This window comes from Crocodylus porosus, unplaced genomic scaffold (assembly GCF_001723895.1).
Source record: "Crocodylus porosus isolate Cpor-Errol unplaced genomic scaffold, CroPor_comp1, whole genome shotgun sequence".
NCBI lineage: Eukaryota > Metazoa > Chordata > Crocodylia > Crocodylidae > Crocodylus > Crocodylus porosus.
In genome coordinates, this window is record NW_017728925.1 from 9,876,340 (window position 1) to 9,891,563 (window position 15,224).

General features: G+C 51.3%; 2 protein-coding genes across 2 annotated transcripts; one reads left to right on the forward strand and one right to left on the reverse strand.

The window, feature by feature from the left end:
• Positions 1–1,247: 1,247 nt before the first annotated feature.
• Positions 1,248–7,243, reverse strand: COQ4 (coenzyme Q4). Its single transcript, XM_019540697.1, has 7 exons — positions 7,131–7,243; positions 6,933–7,031; positions 6,600–6,696; positions 5,513–5,615; positions 4,967–5,096; positions 3,590–3,683; positions 1,248–2,944 (listed from the first exon to the last, which is right to left on the reverse strand). The coding sequence occupies exons 1-7, from the start codon at positions 7,174–7,176 to the stop codon at positions 2,782–2,784; spliced, it is 732 nt and encodes a 243-aa protein (XP_019396242.1). The 5' UTR covers positions 7,177–7,243; the 3' UTR covers positions 1,248–2,781.
• Positions 7,244–7,325: 82 nt separating this feature from the next.
• TRUB2 (TruB pseudouridine synthase family member 2) lies at positions 7,326–14,612 on the forward strand. The gene is made up of 8 exons (XM_019540696.1): positions 7,326–7,443; positions 7,564–7,695; positions 8,085–8,159; positions 8,805–8,866; positions 10,718–10,799; positions 11,424–11,496; positions 11,940–12,076; positions 12,918–14,612. Exons 1-8 carry the CDS (start codon positions 7,353–7,355, stop codon positions 13,214–13,216), a joined length of 951 nt encoding a protein of 316 aa, XP_019396241.1. The 5' UTR covers positions 7,326–7,352; the 3' UTR covers positions 13,217–14,612.
• Positions 14,613–15,224: the final 612 nt, after the last annotated feature.

The following is a 15,224-nucleotide window of genomic DNA, read 5'->3' on the forward strand; positions in this document are numbered from 1 at the left end:
AGTGAGCGAAGGAGGGGAAGAACTGCTGAAGTGAGTGAAGCAGGGCTGGGGCTGGCCTGGGGCTCCTCCAGCCCTGTCCCTCCCTCAGCACTTGTGGATCGCGTTCCCTTTCCCACCAGCATCTGCCCACGCAGGCAGGAGCTGCAGGACCTGCTCAGCCTGTTAGTGCTGAGCCACTCTGCCTGGGCTTTACAACTCCTCACCCCCATCCTTACATCAGGAATCCCTCCCTGCAACATTGTCTCATTGCAAAAGAGGGGGAAATGTGGACAGAGTGGGGAGCTGGGCATGGGGAAGAAGCTAACAGAGGGCGGAGACGGGACCAGGATCCTGTCCCTTCCTGCTACTACGCCTTCCCAGCTCCCAGTACTAGACAGACCTGTACAGCTGCCAGCTGGCAAAAACAAGTCAGGTTCCTGCGGGAGCCCAGGAAACAGGAAAGCTTCAGAACCAGCAGGGCAGAGAGGAGGAGGAAGAGGGGAGCAAGAGCAGGAGCTGAACACCAGGTGAAGCTGTTGGCTGGCTTGCTCAGGCTGCTGTCTGGTACAGGGAGTGTGCTGGCAGCAGCCTCTCCATCCCTTGTCATGGACTGGCTGGGTGCAGCAGGAGAGCTGGGAACTAGGCACAGAGCAGGATGCCTCTGACCTGCCAAGGAGAGGGTGCCTGAGCAGAAGGGAAGAGGAGGCAGAGGCTATCTGAGCTCTAAGGACGTGCGTGTTGTCCCAGAAGAAGCCCTACAGGCTGCAGTGGTCTGGAAAAGCTGCCTGCAGCAGACAGCTGACAAGGTAATGTTGCTTGACAAGTACAGCCTGGGTCTGGAAGACTGCTCCCTTGCTCTGCCACTGCTACCTTGCACAGCTACAGCCAAATCACTTATCCTGTCCCATGGGGGTGGCGTTTGGCTGCACTGGATTTTGCAAAGCCACCAGGCACTTGAAGCTTGGTCAGGCTGGGGCCTAGGAGCACAGTCAAGACTGATGGACGCTGATCAGCACCAAGCCTTGCCTGGCTCCTGCCTGCACCAGGCCCTGGGCACCTCTGTTCCTACAGCTGCCAAGCAAGATGTGAGCACATAGCTGCCATTGTGCCCGCAGCCCACTTGGGATGTGTGCCACATGTGCAAGTCGGCAGCTCCCTTCCGGCCAAAGCCAAGGGACAAAGAACAATAGGCCCTCATGGGGCAGAAGGCTGAGGCTCCACGTCAGATCTTCTGAGCCTAGGAGGGGGCAGGAGGCAGACAAACCAACTGCACATCTCGCAATGGATTTTATTAACAGAGCAACTCCAGCATCAGAACTCCCCACTCCAACATCTCCTGTCCTGTCTTGCTACGCCAAGCACCATCTACACCCCATGCTGGAGGCTCCCAGCTTCAGCATCCTCCCTCCTCTGGGACGCAGGTTCGCCCCACTGCCTCTCCCGGCTGCAGCCTTCCAGGTCCTTGGTTATTTACAACCAGAGGGATTGTGAGAATTTAGTGCTTCGGACAGGGACAGCAGTAGGGCCCTGAGGAAGAACCATCCCACACAGAGCATTGACAGGGCTTGTAGCTACTTTCCTCTGCCAGCCTGTCAGCGTCTGGTGTGAGCCAGAGGTGATGGAGCCGAGGGCTCTGGTTCCACAGCCTGTTCAGCATGGGGAGTCACTGAGGCAGGCTGCCAGGGTGTTCGGCTCCTTCTGAACCATGGCCATGTAGTACACACATTCCAGGGCAATTTGGCTTTGTGTCAATGACTTGATTGCTGCGTCTTCTCAGGGCCAGCATGACTCTGCAATCCACCAGCCGAGCAGCACGAGAGGCCTCACACAAAGCCTAAAGCAGGCCAGCAGAGCAGGGGCAGCAAGGGGGGCTAGAGTAGGACCTGCTGTCACTCCCACCATGGGCCATGAATCACCCTGGTCTAGTTACCCAACTGGCTCTAGCAGGGCCTTGTCTCGACTTGCCTCACTCTGCTAGCAGTTCAGTTGGCACCACTAGGGCAGGGGGGTCTGCTCTGCAGCTCTGCCCCCAGGGTGCAGAGGTCGCCCTGGGGAAACACTGGTGACTGAGGGGCTGTGGAACCATCTCCCTGTTCTTGCTGGAGCCTTCCCATTTGGACAGTTACCCTGCAGGCAGACAGGAGGGGCCACCTGCTAGAGGGATGCAGGGCAGGGAGAGATGCTAGCACTCTGCCAACTTTGGTCTGCAGTGCAGGCGAGGCCTTGAAGAAAGCTGTCCCTGGAAAATGAGGGCCTACCAGAGAGTGCAGTCTTCCCCTGGGAGTCCCACGTCAATTGGAAGGCAAAGGCCATATTGTCCCAGCACTATCTAACCCACAACTGCTTCCCCTATCACCACCCCAGCACTAAAGCTAATGAGATGCAACCCAGGGAGCTTCCCCACGACTTTGTGGGAAGGGCAGCCCATGGGGATGAATGGGGCCAATGCATCACCTCACCCCTTGGACATGGCAGGCATATCTGACAGTGTGAACAAAACCTCTGCTGGATGCAGTTCTATATGGGACCAGCTTTATATGGGACCAACACAGCAGCAGGGGTCAGGTTTCCCCTTCCCATAAGGAGGCATAATGTTGCAGTCATCAGACCTGTGCCTGTGACAGTGACGTTCCAGGCACTGGCTCAGGCTAAGCAATGTCCCAAGTGCTGCACGAAAATTCCCTGGAGGAGACGAAGCTCTGAGGGGGTTGTCATCACTCTCCAGGCTGGTGCCCTGTGAGGACATCCCCACCTTGCCCCACCAAAGCCTCATGGAGGCCAATGTCCTCCATGCTTGGGCTCTCACAGGTGAATGGAAGGGGGAGGCAGGATCCCGATCTCTTCCCTCAGGGACTCCACCATCTGCTCCCAGCGGCGCTCATAGTAAATGTTCAGGATGCAGTTGGCACGGAGCCCACTCTGCACAGCCCAAGGGATGAGCTCCGTGGTCAAGACCTGCAGCTTACTGGAAAAAAAGGACAGAATTGGTTTCACTCCCTGCTCTGGGGACATTGCCCAGGTGCCAGAGGGCAAAGACACTGCCTGCTCCACAGGCCCCAGCACAGTAGCTGCATCAGGCAGTTCAGTCTCTCACCAGGGAGGGCTTCACTCCGGATCCCCTCAGCTACTTCACAAGGAACCTTACAAAGGCCATGCCGGCACAGGCGGGCAGGGCAGTTACACTCCCTTGCAAGGCTGGAGTAAAGCATCCGCCACAGCACAGCCAATGCCGCTGGAACCGGCTCATCCATCTGCTCAACTCCACAGCAAGCAGAAGCTAAGCCTGAATAGTTACGCACCCACTTCCGCTCAGGGTCAAATTACCTGGCTTAGGTCCACTTCCATGGGACAGTAGCAGCTATACAGAACACAGGAGATCAGCTGATGCAGACTCACAAATAGTGAGCTGTTCCCTCCTTCCAAGCAGTGTCATTGTTTGTCTGTTCACGCTTTTAGCGGATCAGTGGCAAAGGCAGAAATAGAACCCAGGGCTCCTGATTTTATGAGGCCTGCTCTAACCCACTTAACTGTGCTGCCCACCCACAACCAGGTGGGCTATGGAAGAGAAAGACTGCAGGCTGTACAGAAGCTTACAGGCTGCTCAACCTACTGGGCTTTGAGACGAATGGGGCCAAACACTGCTCCAAGAGCGCACATGGGCAGGCCGGTCTGAACAGCTTCGAACCACTTCACCACGACCTCACCTAGAGGACACAGGAAAGTGAGTCAGCAGGTGCTAAGCCCCATATTATAAAGCAGCCCAGGGGAGGTAGCGGGGTCCCTGGCAGCTACAAACAGCTGAAGCTGCTCTGTCTGGGCAAGGCCTGGCAGTGGGGACGGGCTCCGGACAGAGGGTTTGAGCATCATTAAGGGGACACTGACAGACCAAGTCACCCTTCTGCATAACACAGGCCACAACCTATCGCTGTCACAGGACTTGCTGCACTTCTGTTCCAGGACAGTCTGTCTAGATGCTCCCCACAGGCACTGCCCTTCAGTGGTTACTTGTCTCCAGTGTAGAATTCCACCATTCTCCTGCTCCCTGCCCAGGACCTGGGCTCTGTGAATCTGCCCTGAGCCAGTGGCTGTGGTAAGCTCCAAGCTGCTGGCCCTGTGCTGCATTACAGCAACACCCAGGTCTTACACAGCACCTTGCACCATCAGAGCTTAAGGTGCTTTGCAAAGAAGATCAGTATTGTCATGCTCATTTTACCAAGGGGGAAACCTAGGCACAGAGCAGTGAAGTGACTTGCCAAAGGACACTAAGCAGGGAAGCAGCAGCAGAGCTACAACCAGAACTTGGAGGCCCCGAGTCTAAGCCCTGTGGCTCTCATAGGTTCACAATGTCTTATCTGGTGTAAAACAATGAGGATTAAAGGTGTGGGTCAAATAGGGGGTGTCTTGGCCTTCCCCGAGACTCAGGGTCCTGGGGCTTGCAGGCCCCCAGAGCCTCATTCAGCTAACTGCAGGCCTCTGACTTCAGCCTGCCACTTGCTACTCAGCCACATGCTTGTTGGGAGGAAAAGATCTGGCCGACTGCCAGCAGGAATCTAACTCCCCCCCCCTTCTCCTTTGACACAGACCCAGCCTGCAATTACTCAGAGCTCCCTTTGACTCACACCCTTCTCCTATGGATCCATTTCATCATCAGCCCTTACCAGCAGCACCTTCCCACCCAGCCATCACCATCTCATCATCTATGCCAGGGCTCAGCAGGGTAAAGGTGACAGGCCCTAGGGGGTGGGGTCTTTGCCTCATCTGTGGGACAGATGGAGCCTGGGCAGTGGCACAGTCCCACAAGCTGCTGCACCAGTGGCCGTGAGCCCTGCCCTGACTGTCAGCCTCAGGCAGTCACTGGCCCACAGCAGTCAAACTGCAGCAACAGACTTTGCTATGGGGACACCAGGCCTGAGATCCAGCTGCCTTACTGCACCCAACTAGGTTCTTAGATGGCATCACCTCTCAGTCTCAGCCAGTCTGGACTCACCCAGCATGTTGGTGGGCATGCCCAAGAGAGTATGCATCAGGTCATGGACTTCCCGGTACCGCTGGATCACGTAAGCCAGCTCTTCATCATCAACGAACTTGGCTGGCATCCTTGTATCTGGAGAAACCCTCTGCAAACAGAACAGTCAGCTGGGAGTCAGTGCCTCTTACTAACACCATAATAATGACAGTCCCCAGCTTAGAGAACGCTCTCTTCAGCAGACTTCAAAGCACAGTACCAACAGGGTCAGTACAACTGCCCTCATTTCATGCATGGGGAAACTGAGGCACAGAAAGGGGAGGTGTCTACCCAAGGCCATACAGAAGGCCAGTGGCAGAGCTGGGAACAGATCCCAGCTCCTGAATATCAGCGTGGTGCCCAATCCCTTGGGACTCTCCAAACCACCCCCCCCCCTTCTTCACTACACTACTTAGCACCTCCTTCTGGAGCTCTTCTCCAGGGCCAGGCCCTAAGATAGGCTACAGTCATTCACCGCTCCCCACCTCCCCCTGGGGCCTGCTCCAGGTGGCTCCACACCACACTCACGTTGTCTTCTAAAAACCGCATGTATTCCCGGCCAAATGTCCCATCTGGCAGCCCCCGGAGCCCCGCCACATCCAGGGTGGACAGCCGGATCCGTGGCCGCTCTCTGCAAGGGAAATGGGCCGAGACACCCCTTGCAGGAACAGACTGCTGGGAGAAGCTGATGTAACTGGGGTCTGTGCCGCAGCATTGCTGGAAGCACCATCCAGACCCTGGCATTTGGTTCCTGCTTTTCACTACCCAAATAACCATCTATCCCCCGGGGTGGGAGGTCGACCAGCAGCTCCATCTCACTTCTGTGGAGCTTGGGTGCAAAGCTTAAGACTCTGCCTGAGGCGATGAGCCTTGTCAGCAGGCTTGATGCCCAGCTGCATTTTTTCAGCCCTATTAGTTGGTACATGTGCTGTGGGAACACCCAGTAGCCTCAATCAGCATCAGGATCACGCTGCTCTGGGCGTCACAAACCTAGCGAGAGGTGGCCCTTGCTTCCAGCGTAATTAAAATGCCATGTGAAGAACAAGTGTAACAAACACTCAGGAGGGGCAGGGAAGGGGGGACAAACACGTAGGAGGAATAACAAATATTTGGCCCTTGAAGCAAGGTGACTGCAGAAATCCCTCCTGGCTTTTAGCCTCACTCCCAGCAGTTTCCTGCAGGCTCCAGGGCAGAAATGGCTCTGGAGGAGGGAGCTCAAACCACTTTGGGAGGGTGTTTTCAGGTACGGTGCTTGTGGGAAAAGCAGATGACTATGTGATCGAGGCTGTGGTGCAATAAGATCTGCTGCTCTCCTGCTCTGCTCTGGTGGGGATGTCACAGACATGTGAAAGAGGAAGTTTGCCAATAAGAGCAGCAAAGCTGGAATGAGAGGCAGGAAGGAGCAAAGGCTGTGCATTAATAGGAGCCCAATTTACTGTTACCGCCTGTGCCTTTGCCAAGAAGGCTCTTACAGATGTCAGGGAGCAGAAGAACCCCGGGGAATTCAAAACTATCCCTCCTGCCTCTTCAAGGACAAGCCCTGCCCCGCCGACCCAGCAACCTCCCAAACGTGCCTCCTTCCCTGCCACGGGCTGCGCAAGAGAGGATAACGCACCGCAGGATCTGATAACCCTCAGCATCACGTCTCATCTTGTCCCGCAGCCTCTGCAGGGCGAGGGAGCCCGTTGTCTCGCCAAGAACTGCCACCATATCTGGGAAAGGAGGGACGAGACGTCCACGAGAACACACCAAGGCAGGAGCCAGGGGCAACCCGCACGGTGGACAAGAGCCCGAGGCCTCGGGGCGGCTGGGCCGACTGGTCGATAGGCGGGTCAGCGCCACGGCTGGGCAGCTGCTGCTGCTCGCAGCGTCCCCGGGGCAGGGCTCCCTGCTCCCCGCCCGGCCTGCCCCGCCCTGCCCAGCGCAGCCCCGGGGAGCCCGGCCTTACCATGCCGGTAGGGGTCGCGGAGGGCGGCGAACGCGGAGCCGGCTGCCAGCAGCGCCTTCTGCAGGGGGCTGGTGGGCACGTGGCCGGGGTACAGCGGGCCTGCAAGGGAAGGGAGGCGGCGGCTGGCGGCGGAGCAGCCCGGGGCAGGGGGCGAGGGGCCTGCCCGACGCTAAGACCCGGGTGGGGGAGAGGCCTTGCCTGCGAGCCCCGAACCCCGCAGCAGCCCCGCGCACCAGGCGGCCATGTCCGCCCCGGACGGGTGCGCGAAAGGGCCGCAACACCTGGCCGCCTTCCGGCACAGCTCCGCCCCTTGTTGTCGGGGGACTGTATTCCGCGACGCACCCTGCGGCTGGAAGCGCGTATCGGCCACCGCACAGGAAGGGTGGGGGGACCTCTTTCCCCGACGGACCTGGAAGAGCGATGGCGGTGCACGGGCTCTTCGCCGTGTACAAACCCGGCGGCGTGGGCTGGCCGCGCGTGCGGGACGCCGTGGAAACCCGGCTGCTGGCGGGTGAGGCCGCGGGCTCTCGAAGAGAAGCGGGATTGTCTGTCCCGGGGCGGGGCACTTGGGGCCCGGCTGCGCCTCCGAGGGGCTGACAGCAGCATCCAGCCTTTCTTCCCGTCCCTCCAGGCCTGAACTCCCTGAAGCAGCGGCCCCCGCGGCAGCACGTGCGCTTCCTACCGGGCGTCGTGGAAGGAGAGGCGGGCAAGGAGCTGACCCTGGTACCCACCTACCTGCCTGTGCTGGCCGACCACCTGCTGGGTAAGGCGCGGGAAGGGCCTCGGGTTGGCAGGCAGCTGCCGTGGTGGTGGCGAGCTAACTCCACTGGGATCCGGCAACTGGTGCTACTGGTCACGTGCTCCGAGGGGCTAAAACCAGCGCGTTTGTGTTGCGGAGAAGCTGGAAGAAGAGCGAGAGCGCGCTGGAAAGATTCAGGATTTCGACTCCATTTTAATGACTTGCTAGAGAGGTTCTGCTTTGGGCACTGCACAGCTGTAAGATTTAAACCAAGGAAATTAAATTGCTTTCAAACCTTGGGTTTTGTCTTCTGCCATCATGCTGGTTAATCAGAAAGTCCAGCTATATTTCTGGTGGGGGAACTAAATTTTAGGCATGTTATCAAACATACAACACATTTGTTGTCTTTATAGTGAAAGGACCAAGGTTCACTCGCTTGAAAGTTGGAGCAGGCCATCGGCTGGATGTGAAGTCTTCTGGAGTGTTTGGTAGGTTTTGTCTTGAAAGAGAGAGAAATGTATTTTCGGTGTGGAATCTGGAAGTATAGGAAAGAGTTTTGTTTCTGTTTGTTCTGTACGTAGCTAGGAAAGAACTGCAGAGCACTCTGCTGGCAGCACATGTGGATTTTGTTGGGCAGGGCAAGGATGTACGCCCTAGGTTACAAGAGAAACGGACAAATCAGATGTAATGTCTCATCCTTCCAAAACAATTGCAAGGGAGAGAGGACTGACTAGTTATTCTCAGAGAAGCCACATGCCTGGAGGACACTGTGTTCTACTACAATGAAAAGCCTCTAGTCCGTCTTGGCTCTATACACTAGCCCATTGTGTCTGTTTCCCTGTCTGTGAAATGAGTACAGTTGATGGTGCCCTTCCTTGGTAAGGTGTTTTGAAGGCTATAAGTGAGAAGCACTAAATACAACTGGGTGCTTGTGGCAATCAGAACACCTGATGTTTGTTTGATGGCAACTCTAAGCCACAAAAGGAGAGGTTAATAAAATTGATGAGTTTTGGGGACACAGATATATATATTGCTGTCTAATTTGAAAAACAAGTGTATGGGGCTGTAGACAAATGTTTAAATCCAAATAAGTTTTAAATATGAAAAGTGGTTTCCAATTTTGTCTTTTTCAGTGCTTGGAGTGGGCCAGGGGTGCAGGATGCTCACAGACATGTACAATGCCCATTTTACTAAGGTATGCAGTGCAATGCAATGCAAACTGGGCTTGACGTGGGGATACGTGAGAGTGGTGATCCAAGGCCTAGTTAGAAATTGCACCGAAAAAGAAGAGTCACATATCACATTGCAAGTGGGCCAATAGCACGCACAGCTATGAACAGCACAAATCACTGAGATTAAGCAGTATTCAATATCTATTAAGCAGATTAAATGGTATTCAACATCCATTTCTGCCCCCCCCCCCCCCCCCCCCCCCCCCCCCCCCCCCCCCCCCAAAGGATGCCTGGAAGAATTGGGGATACAGAGGGTTTTTTACCTCTAAATCAATACTGTGAATCTTGCCTGGATCAGGATTGTGAAAATAAATACCCTTTTTTACATAAGCTTCCAGATTGGCCAGCTAGGTCTTGTTCTTTTCTAGTGGGGAGGGAGTCATCCATGTCTTTCAAACCATCCGATCTGGCCTATTTTGTCAGTAGTCATGGCAGAGAAACCATGCTTGGAATGTGCTGTGGGGAATTAACTCATTTCTTACTCCTAGAGGCAATTTCTCCAGTTCAGAGCTGAGACATGCAAACAATTAGCTTTTCCTCTCTGTGTTTTTCCACAGGTGAGGCATTAAGGGGGGTTTCAGTATGTCTTCCAGCCTTATGCAGTGCAGGTGAGGATGCTACAGTGAAGAAACGACATTGGCTTTTAACCCTTGTGTTCTTACCAGGACTACTACTGAAATACCAGTGCTAGCAGGCGTGGTCAGACAAGGCCAGAGGCATGTGCTGGCTGGGGAGAGGGGAAAATAATTTGTCTTGTTGCACATGCCATTGCCATTCTGGGCAACCTCCAGGTCTGACCATCTGGTTCCTTTCACCAGCACTAAATAAATTCGCAAGTGCACAGAGGGTGAAACCCCGGCCCTGCCTTCACTACAGCTATGCATGTTTGTATGTGACTGTGTCCAAACCATGCAAAGATGTGGCATATTCCTGCCCATGTGGACAAAGCAGCATCCTAGGAGCAGGATGAGAACTAAGCTGACTAAATAGGAAGATACTGTGTAGTAGCCTTTATAAACACAGTAAGGAGACAGGCATGGCTGTGTATGCAGGCATCCTAGAAATACTGTGGTGTGAGAGAGACAAGAAATATGCAAACTGTATTGTGTTCTTTTCAAATTGGAGTGTGCAGACCACTCACCATTCCCATTTGTCTGTATATGTCTGATTCATCATGACAGAGATCACTGGAGCAGGGGATGTTTTACAGGTTTGTACAGAGCATAGCACAAATGGGGTCCTAAGCATGACTGGGGGCCTTCAGGCAGTTACTGCAGGATAACCAATAGTAATGATTATGCTCCTTGTCAGCTCTGCAATGAAGTGGTGGTTCTGGGGACTTGAGGCTGGAGATCAAGAACAAATAGGAGTTTTAAAAGTCTGTGCCTCAAAGGACACCACAGGAGCTTTAAAAAAAAAAGAAGAGCTATATATGTTCCAAGCCAGACAGAAAGCAGCTCAAGACCCTCAGAGAAAAGTGGGGAGGTTGTGCTACTGGCACAAGGTTTAATGCCTACCTGTGACTTGCTGAGGCAACTGTCAGCTGCCGTGCCTGACATCACGCTTATGTTTCAAACAAAAAGCACCGGTGCTTTCTAAAGCCATTAGCAACTCATCTGAGGAGAGAGGTGCCCCTTGCCCTGTGAATGTTCTGGCAATACTCTCTGTTTAGAGGCGGCTGGTTTCCTTCAGAGGAGTTCTTTGTGTCCTGCATTACCGAACGATTTCTGCAGTAGAGTGTTGCTACTCAGTGCCTTTCAGAGTGCTCCCTCCGTAAATTGCTCGCTCTTTTTTTTTTTTTTTTTCCTTTCAAGGATTACACTGTTCGTGGTCTGTTTGGCAAAGCCACAGATGACTTCTCCGATACAGGAAAGCTAATAGAGAAAACAACATTTGGTAAGGGACTTGGTTGGTGTGGTTTTAAAAAGTCAATAATTAGAACGCAAAGCATTAAACCAGGCCAGATTGAGCAGCATTAAAAGAACACTTTAAGTACCCTCTAATCTATATTCGTGAGGATTTGCTGTAACTCCTGTTCTGTCTTACCACAAACCTATCAGCCTATAGTATACTCAGTGCAATCACTATATAACACCAATTTATAATCCTGATCATGCAGACTGCCATTGTATTGGCTGCAGCCAATGCTGCCTGTGCTTAAGCAGTCATAGCATCCTGACTTATGGAATAACTGTCATACACCTTCATAAAGACTTTCATTAAACAAATTCCTGAAACATCTTGGAGAAATTGCTGTCACTGTCTTGAAACCAATGCAGTCTCTTTTCCACCTGAGACTTCTTTGCTTTAAAAAATTGCATAAAGTCAGTGGGGTCCGTTTCCTGTGCTTCTATACTTGGCTACAGTATGGCTATATGTCTCCTGGGCTTCCCACCAGCTCATCTAGATGTAACCACTCAATCAGGAGACTGCATTTTTGTTACTGCATTTCAGACCAATGTAACCTTTCCAGATGCTAGGTGAATAAATGAGGATTTGTTTCCCTCTTAACACTTACAGATCACATCAACAGAGAAATGCTGGAAAAGATTCTTGCTGTCATTCAGGGAAGCAATCATAAAGCTCTAGGGAGGTACGTATCCAATCAGAAACCCTGGCTGACCTGACCTGACTTCAGTGCTGCCATTCGCTAATCTTTGGAACCAGTGAGATTAGTTATCCTGGAGTAGCCAGAGATTGTAAAGGTTGGGAGAGTTATCTTGGCTTCTTCATCCTTGGAAGTAAAGCTGTGAATAAAGACTTACCTTGGATTCTGAAGTTTCATGTTACCTTTGGACCTATGCTTAATATCTTGGAGAATAAAGATCTTCTCTGATACAGTAATGGTATTATAAGCTGATCAGGCATGTTTACAGGATTGAAAAGGGTGGGGATGAGAATTGAAATTGTAGTGAGTGAACAGATCTTTAGTCTGAAGTGTGAATATAGCATTTTTGTCTTACAACATTCCTTGAATTCATTGGGAAGGTGGTGTTAGTTCACTGCACTAATGCATTGCTGGGTTTTTTTTTCCAGGTATGCTAACATCGACCTGAAAACCCAGGAGGCCTATGAGCTGGCAGTTAAAGGGTTACTTCGCCCTATGCAGAAAAGCCCTCCATTAATCACAGCGATTCGCTGCCTTGAGTTTGCTCCTCCAGAATTCCAACTAGGTAGGGATGATTTCAGGGTCTATACGTGCCGTGAAAGTGTATTACATCATGAATCTGACAAGAAGTAGCTCCTCTCAACACTTAGCTACTCTTAAGTGGCCTGATCTCACCAGTGCATTTTGCAATCAAGCTGCTAGCAGAGGTGGTGGGTCTGTTAGAGCAGCCTATTCTGTACCAGCTGATTACTCAACAGAAAGAATGAACATCATCTTACTAAATGGCCAGGATCAAGGCAGTTTTGCCGGGCACAGTGGGGAAGTTTGTCCAATCTTTGCCTGATAGGAATAACTGCTATACTGGATCAGACCAATAGGACTCCTAGTCTGGTATTCTGTCCCTGATGGTAGCCAGTGCTGGAAGTTTCAGCAGACAGTGCAAGTGGGTGAATAATGGACTGCCATGCCCATGCAGAAAGATCCCCTTTCATCCACCACTTAATGCAGCACCCCCACTGTGTTAACCTTTGTAAGCTGAGCCTGCCTGCACTCCTTTGCATCCCTGCCCTGGGTGGTTAATGGTGACCTTCACCATTAATCTATACATTGTCTAACTATTCCTTTGGTGCAGTTCACCTCAGGCACTGCGGAGGTAGTGCTTAGCTTATGCTGTAAACTTATACGCTCGTAAACCTTTATCCTGCCCACCTTATTCTGAAAAGCTTCTCCCACCCCAGTATCCAGTTTTGTACTATATGCCCCTCCACCTCATGCTTGGAGATTTGGGATATTTTGCAAGACATCTGCAAAACTATCATTTATTTATCCGTCAGCTGAAAAAAATGGAAGTGCATAATTGCATGTATTTGCTGCCTCTTCTGATAAAGTGTCTGTGTCCCTTGTAGAAATCCGGTGCTTGCACGAGACTCAGCAGTACCTCCGAAAGATAGTTCATGAAATTGGCTTGGAGCTGAAGTCAGCTGCTGTGTGCACACAAGTGCGAAGGACCCGGGATGGCTTCTTCACACTGGACAAGGCTCTCCTGAGAACACATTGGGACCTGGAGAATATCCAGAAAGCAATTCAAGACTCCAGGCTCACAGTGAAAACAGAACTTGAGAAAAGTTTAGGCTACCTGGAAAGGACTGCTTATGATGAACTTATCGAGATGGACCAGGTTGAAGAGAGTGACGCATCAAGATAGCCCAGTGTTTGGGGGACACCTGCCAGCAGCGTCTCATAAACAAGATTGCCATGTGTTAACCAGAAAGTTGGACAATAATAGATAGGAAAGAGAGTAATCCACAACTAGCCTTTCTTTGGGTGGCCCTTAGCTTAGCAGGAGTTGTTTGTTTTCATCCAACATGTCTCCCTTGAGAGGCAAAATATTTTCTTCTAAAGTGTTGCACAATAGTAGAGTGAGATCACTGACATCTAAGATAGCTCTGCATTTACTTCCAAAGCCAACCCCCCTGCTGATATTAGTGGGAAGGTTCTGTTGGTAAGGACTGATAGAGTGGAAATACAACCAGTGTGTTGCAGGCCGTGCTTCTTCTACTGCATGCTTATTTTATTTTGCTCTTTGTAATGAGAAGTGCAGCCTAGCCATAGGAATTCTTTCCCCAAATAAAAAGGTTTTGTATGATAACATAGGGTATAGATCAGCCCTATTTTCATATGTTGAAGGTGTAAAGAGCTATTGATCAAACCAAAAAAATGAACCTGTGCAAGGAAGATGTAAGATTTGAGTGAGGCAAAACTATTTCCTAGGAAGGGGAATGCTTCATTTGGCTTCTTTGCTAATCTCAACAAGAGGCCGAGGTAAGTTTGTGCTAAGGGATTAAGGAGTAGGATGTAAAAGCAAGAAATAGGCTGGAAGAAATTAAAATTCAATGCAAAATATTTATGGGGAGAGATGCTGCTCCTTGGCACTAACACCTTAAAATGAACAGAACCAAAAATCCCTGTGATTCCCAACATCTTATGGATTTATCCTGCCCTACTGAGTTAACAGCATGGTCAGTATAACATAGCTATACAGATTAGCTGACAGAGGTGTGACCACTTTAAGGCTACAACTTACTATTGAAAATGCACCATAAATTGCTTGTTACATTTGATCACTGCTAATGCATTTCTAAAACATGGAGATCCAAGCACTATGCCAGACGTACTAAAGCAGCTGCAGTCTGAAGTCTCAGAATGCCCATTGCTGTAGTATGCAAGCGTGGATGTTTTTGACATAAGGAAAGGCTGATGTGAGGGGTGGGCATTAATAACGACATCCCCCTTTAGATTTGCCACTGTTGTTTTCGAGATTATGTCCTAACAGGCACCTAGTGACTGCAGATTTGCATGCAAGCAATACAGGATTTCTGCTACTAGAAAAGATTCTGCCTTTACCTCTTTTAAGCTCTGCCTGGGGCACTTGTAGATACAATTCTTTCTTTGAAGATATACCCAGACAGCTGTTCAAGGTGAAATGTTACTCTGTGGTCTCACAATGGATAATCCCAGGTGAAGCAAGTGTTTAGCAGTGATGGCTGATCTGTTTCTATCTTTGTTTGTTTGTTTATTTTTTTAAAGGAATTTTAACTAAATCCATAGATTTTTTGCCTTTTTTAGCTACCTCCAAGGTTCTCTGGATAATGATCAGAAGCCCAGCCAAAGCAGTACTAGCGCTGTCCTGCCACCTTGTGGTGGAAGAGCATAAACACTTCTCTGGAACAGCTGGTGTGAATTCAGTAAAACTGCTGGTGTAGCTGCTCTTATTCCTTGTTATTAAGCAGTTGCAGGAGTTTGTGACAGTTAGACCTTGTCATCCCTTGGGGTGCTCTGGTGAACAGTCATTCCCCCAGATCCTGATACACACCCCTGATGTACTTATAGGCTACTACCAAGTCACCCCTGAGCCTGCACTCTTCCTGGCTGAAGAGTCCCATAGCTCAGAGCCTCTCTATCTGCTCACTAGAGACCACTTCCCTCCAGAGCCCCGCATGGAAATCAGGATCCTCAAGTATTACATGATCACCAGGGATCCAGGTTTTGTGTCATGCAGAAAAATATATTTTTTTCCCTTTAAAAACAGGAAACTGGTGGCAGGGAGCAAGCAGGGCCAAGCCACTAGGGGGTGCTGCCCAGCTGCAGAACAGTGGCTTCCCCTCACCCCCACCAGCAGGGGCTTGGATCCTGTGCCCAGATCCCACTGCTAT

Excerpts from the sequence above, each read along its gene's own strand:
- COQ4 (XM_019540697.1), bottom strand. The coding sequence starts at position 7,176 with ATGGCCGCCTGGTGCGCGGGGCTGCTGCGGGGTTCGGGGCTCGCAG. Across the intron at positions 5,616-6,599 it reads GAGGGTTATCAGATCCTGCG|AGAGCGGCCACGGATCCGGC; the intron begins GTGCGTTATCCT and ends TTTCCCTTGCAG. Across the intron at positions 5,097-5,512 it reads TGCGGTTTTTAGAAGACAAC|AGGGTTTCTCCAGATACAAG; the intron begins GTGAGTGTGGTG and ends TTCTGTTTGCAG.
- TRUB2 (XM_019540696.1), top strand. The coding sequence starts at position 7,353 with ATGGCGGTGCACGGGCTCTTCGCCGTGTACAAACCCGGCGGCGTGGGC. Across the intron at positions 7,696-8,084 it reads GCTGGCCGACCACCTGCTGG|TGAAAGGACCAAGGTTCACT; the intron begins GTAAGGCGCGGG and ends TTGTCTTTATAG. Across the intron at positions 12,077-12,917 it reads TCCTCCAGAATTCCAACTAG|AAATCCGGTGCTTGCACGAG; the intron begins GTAGGGATGATT and ends TGTCCCTTGTAG.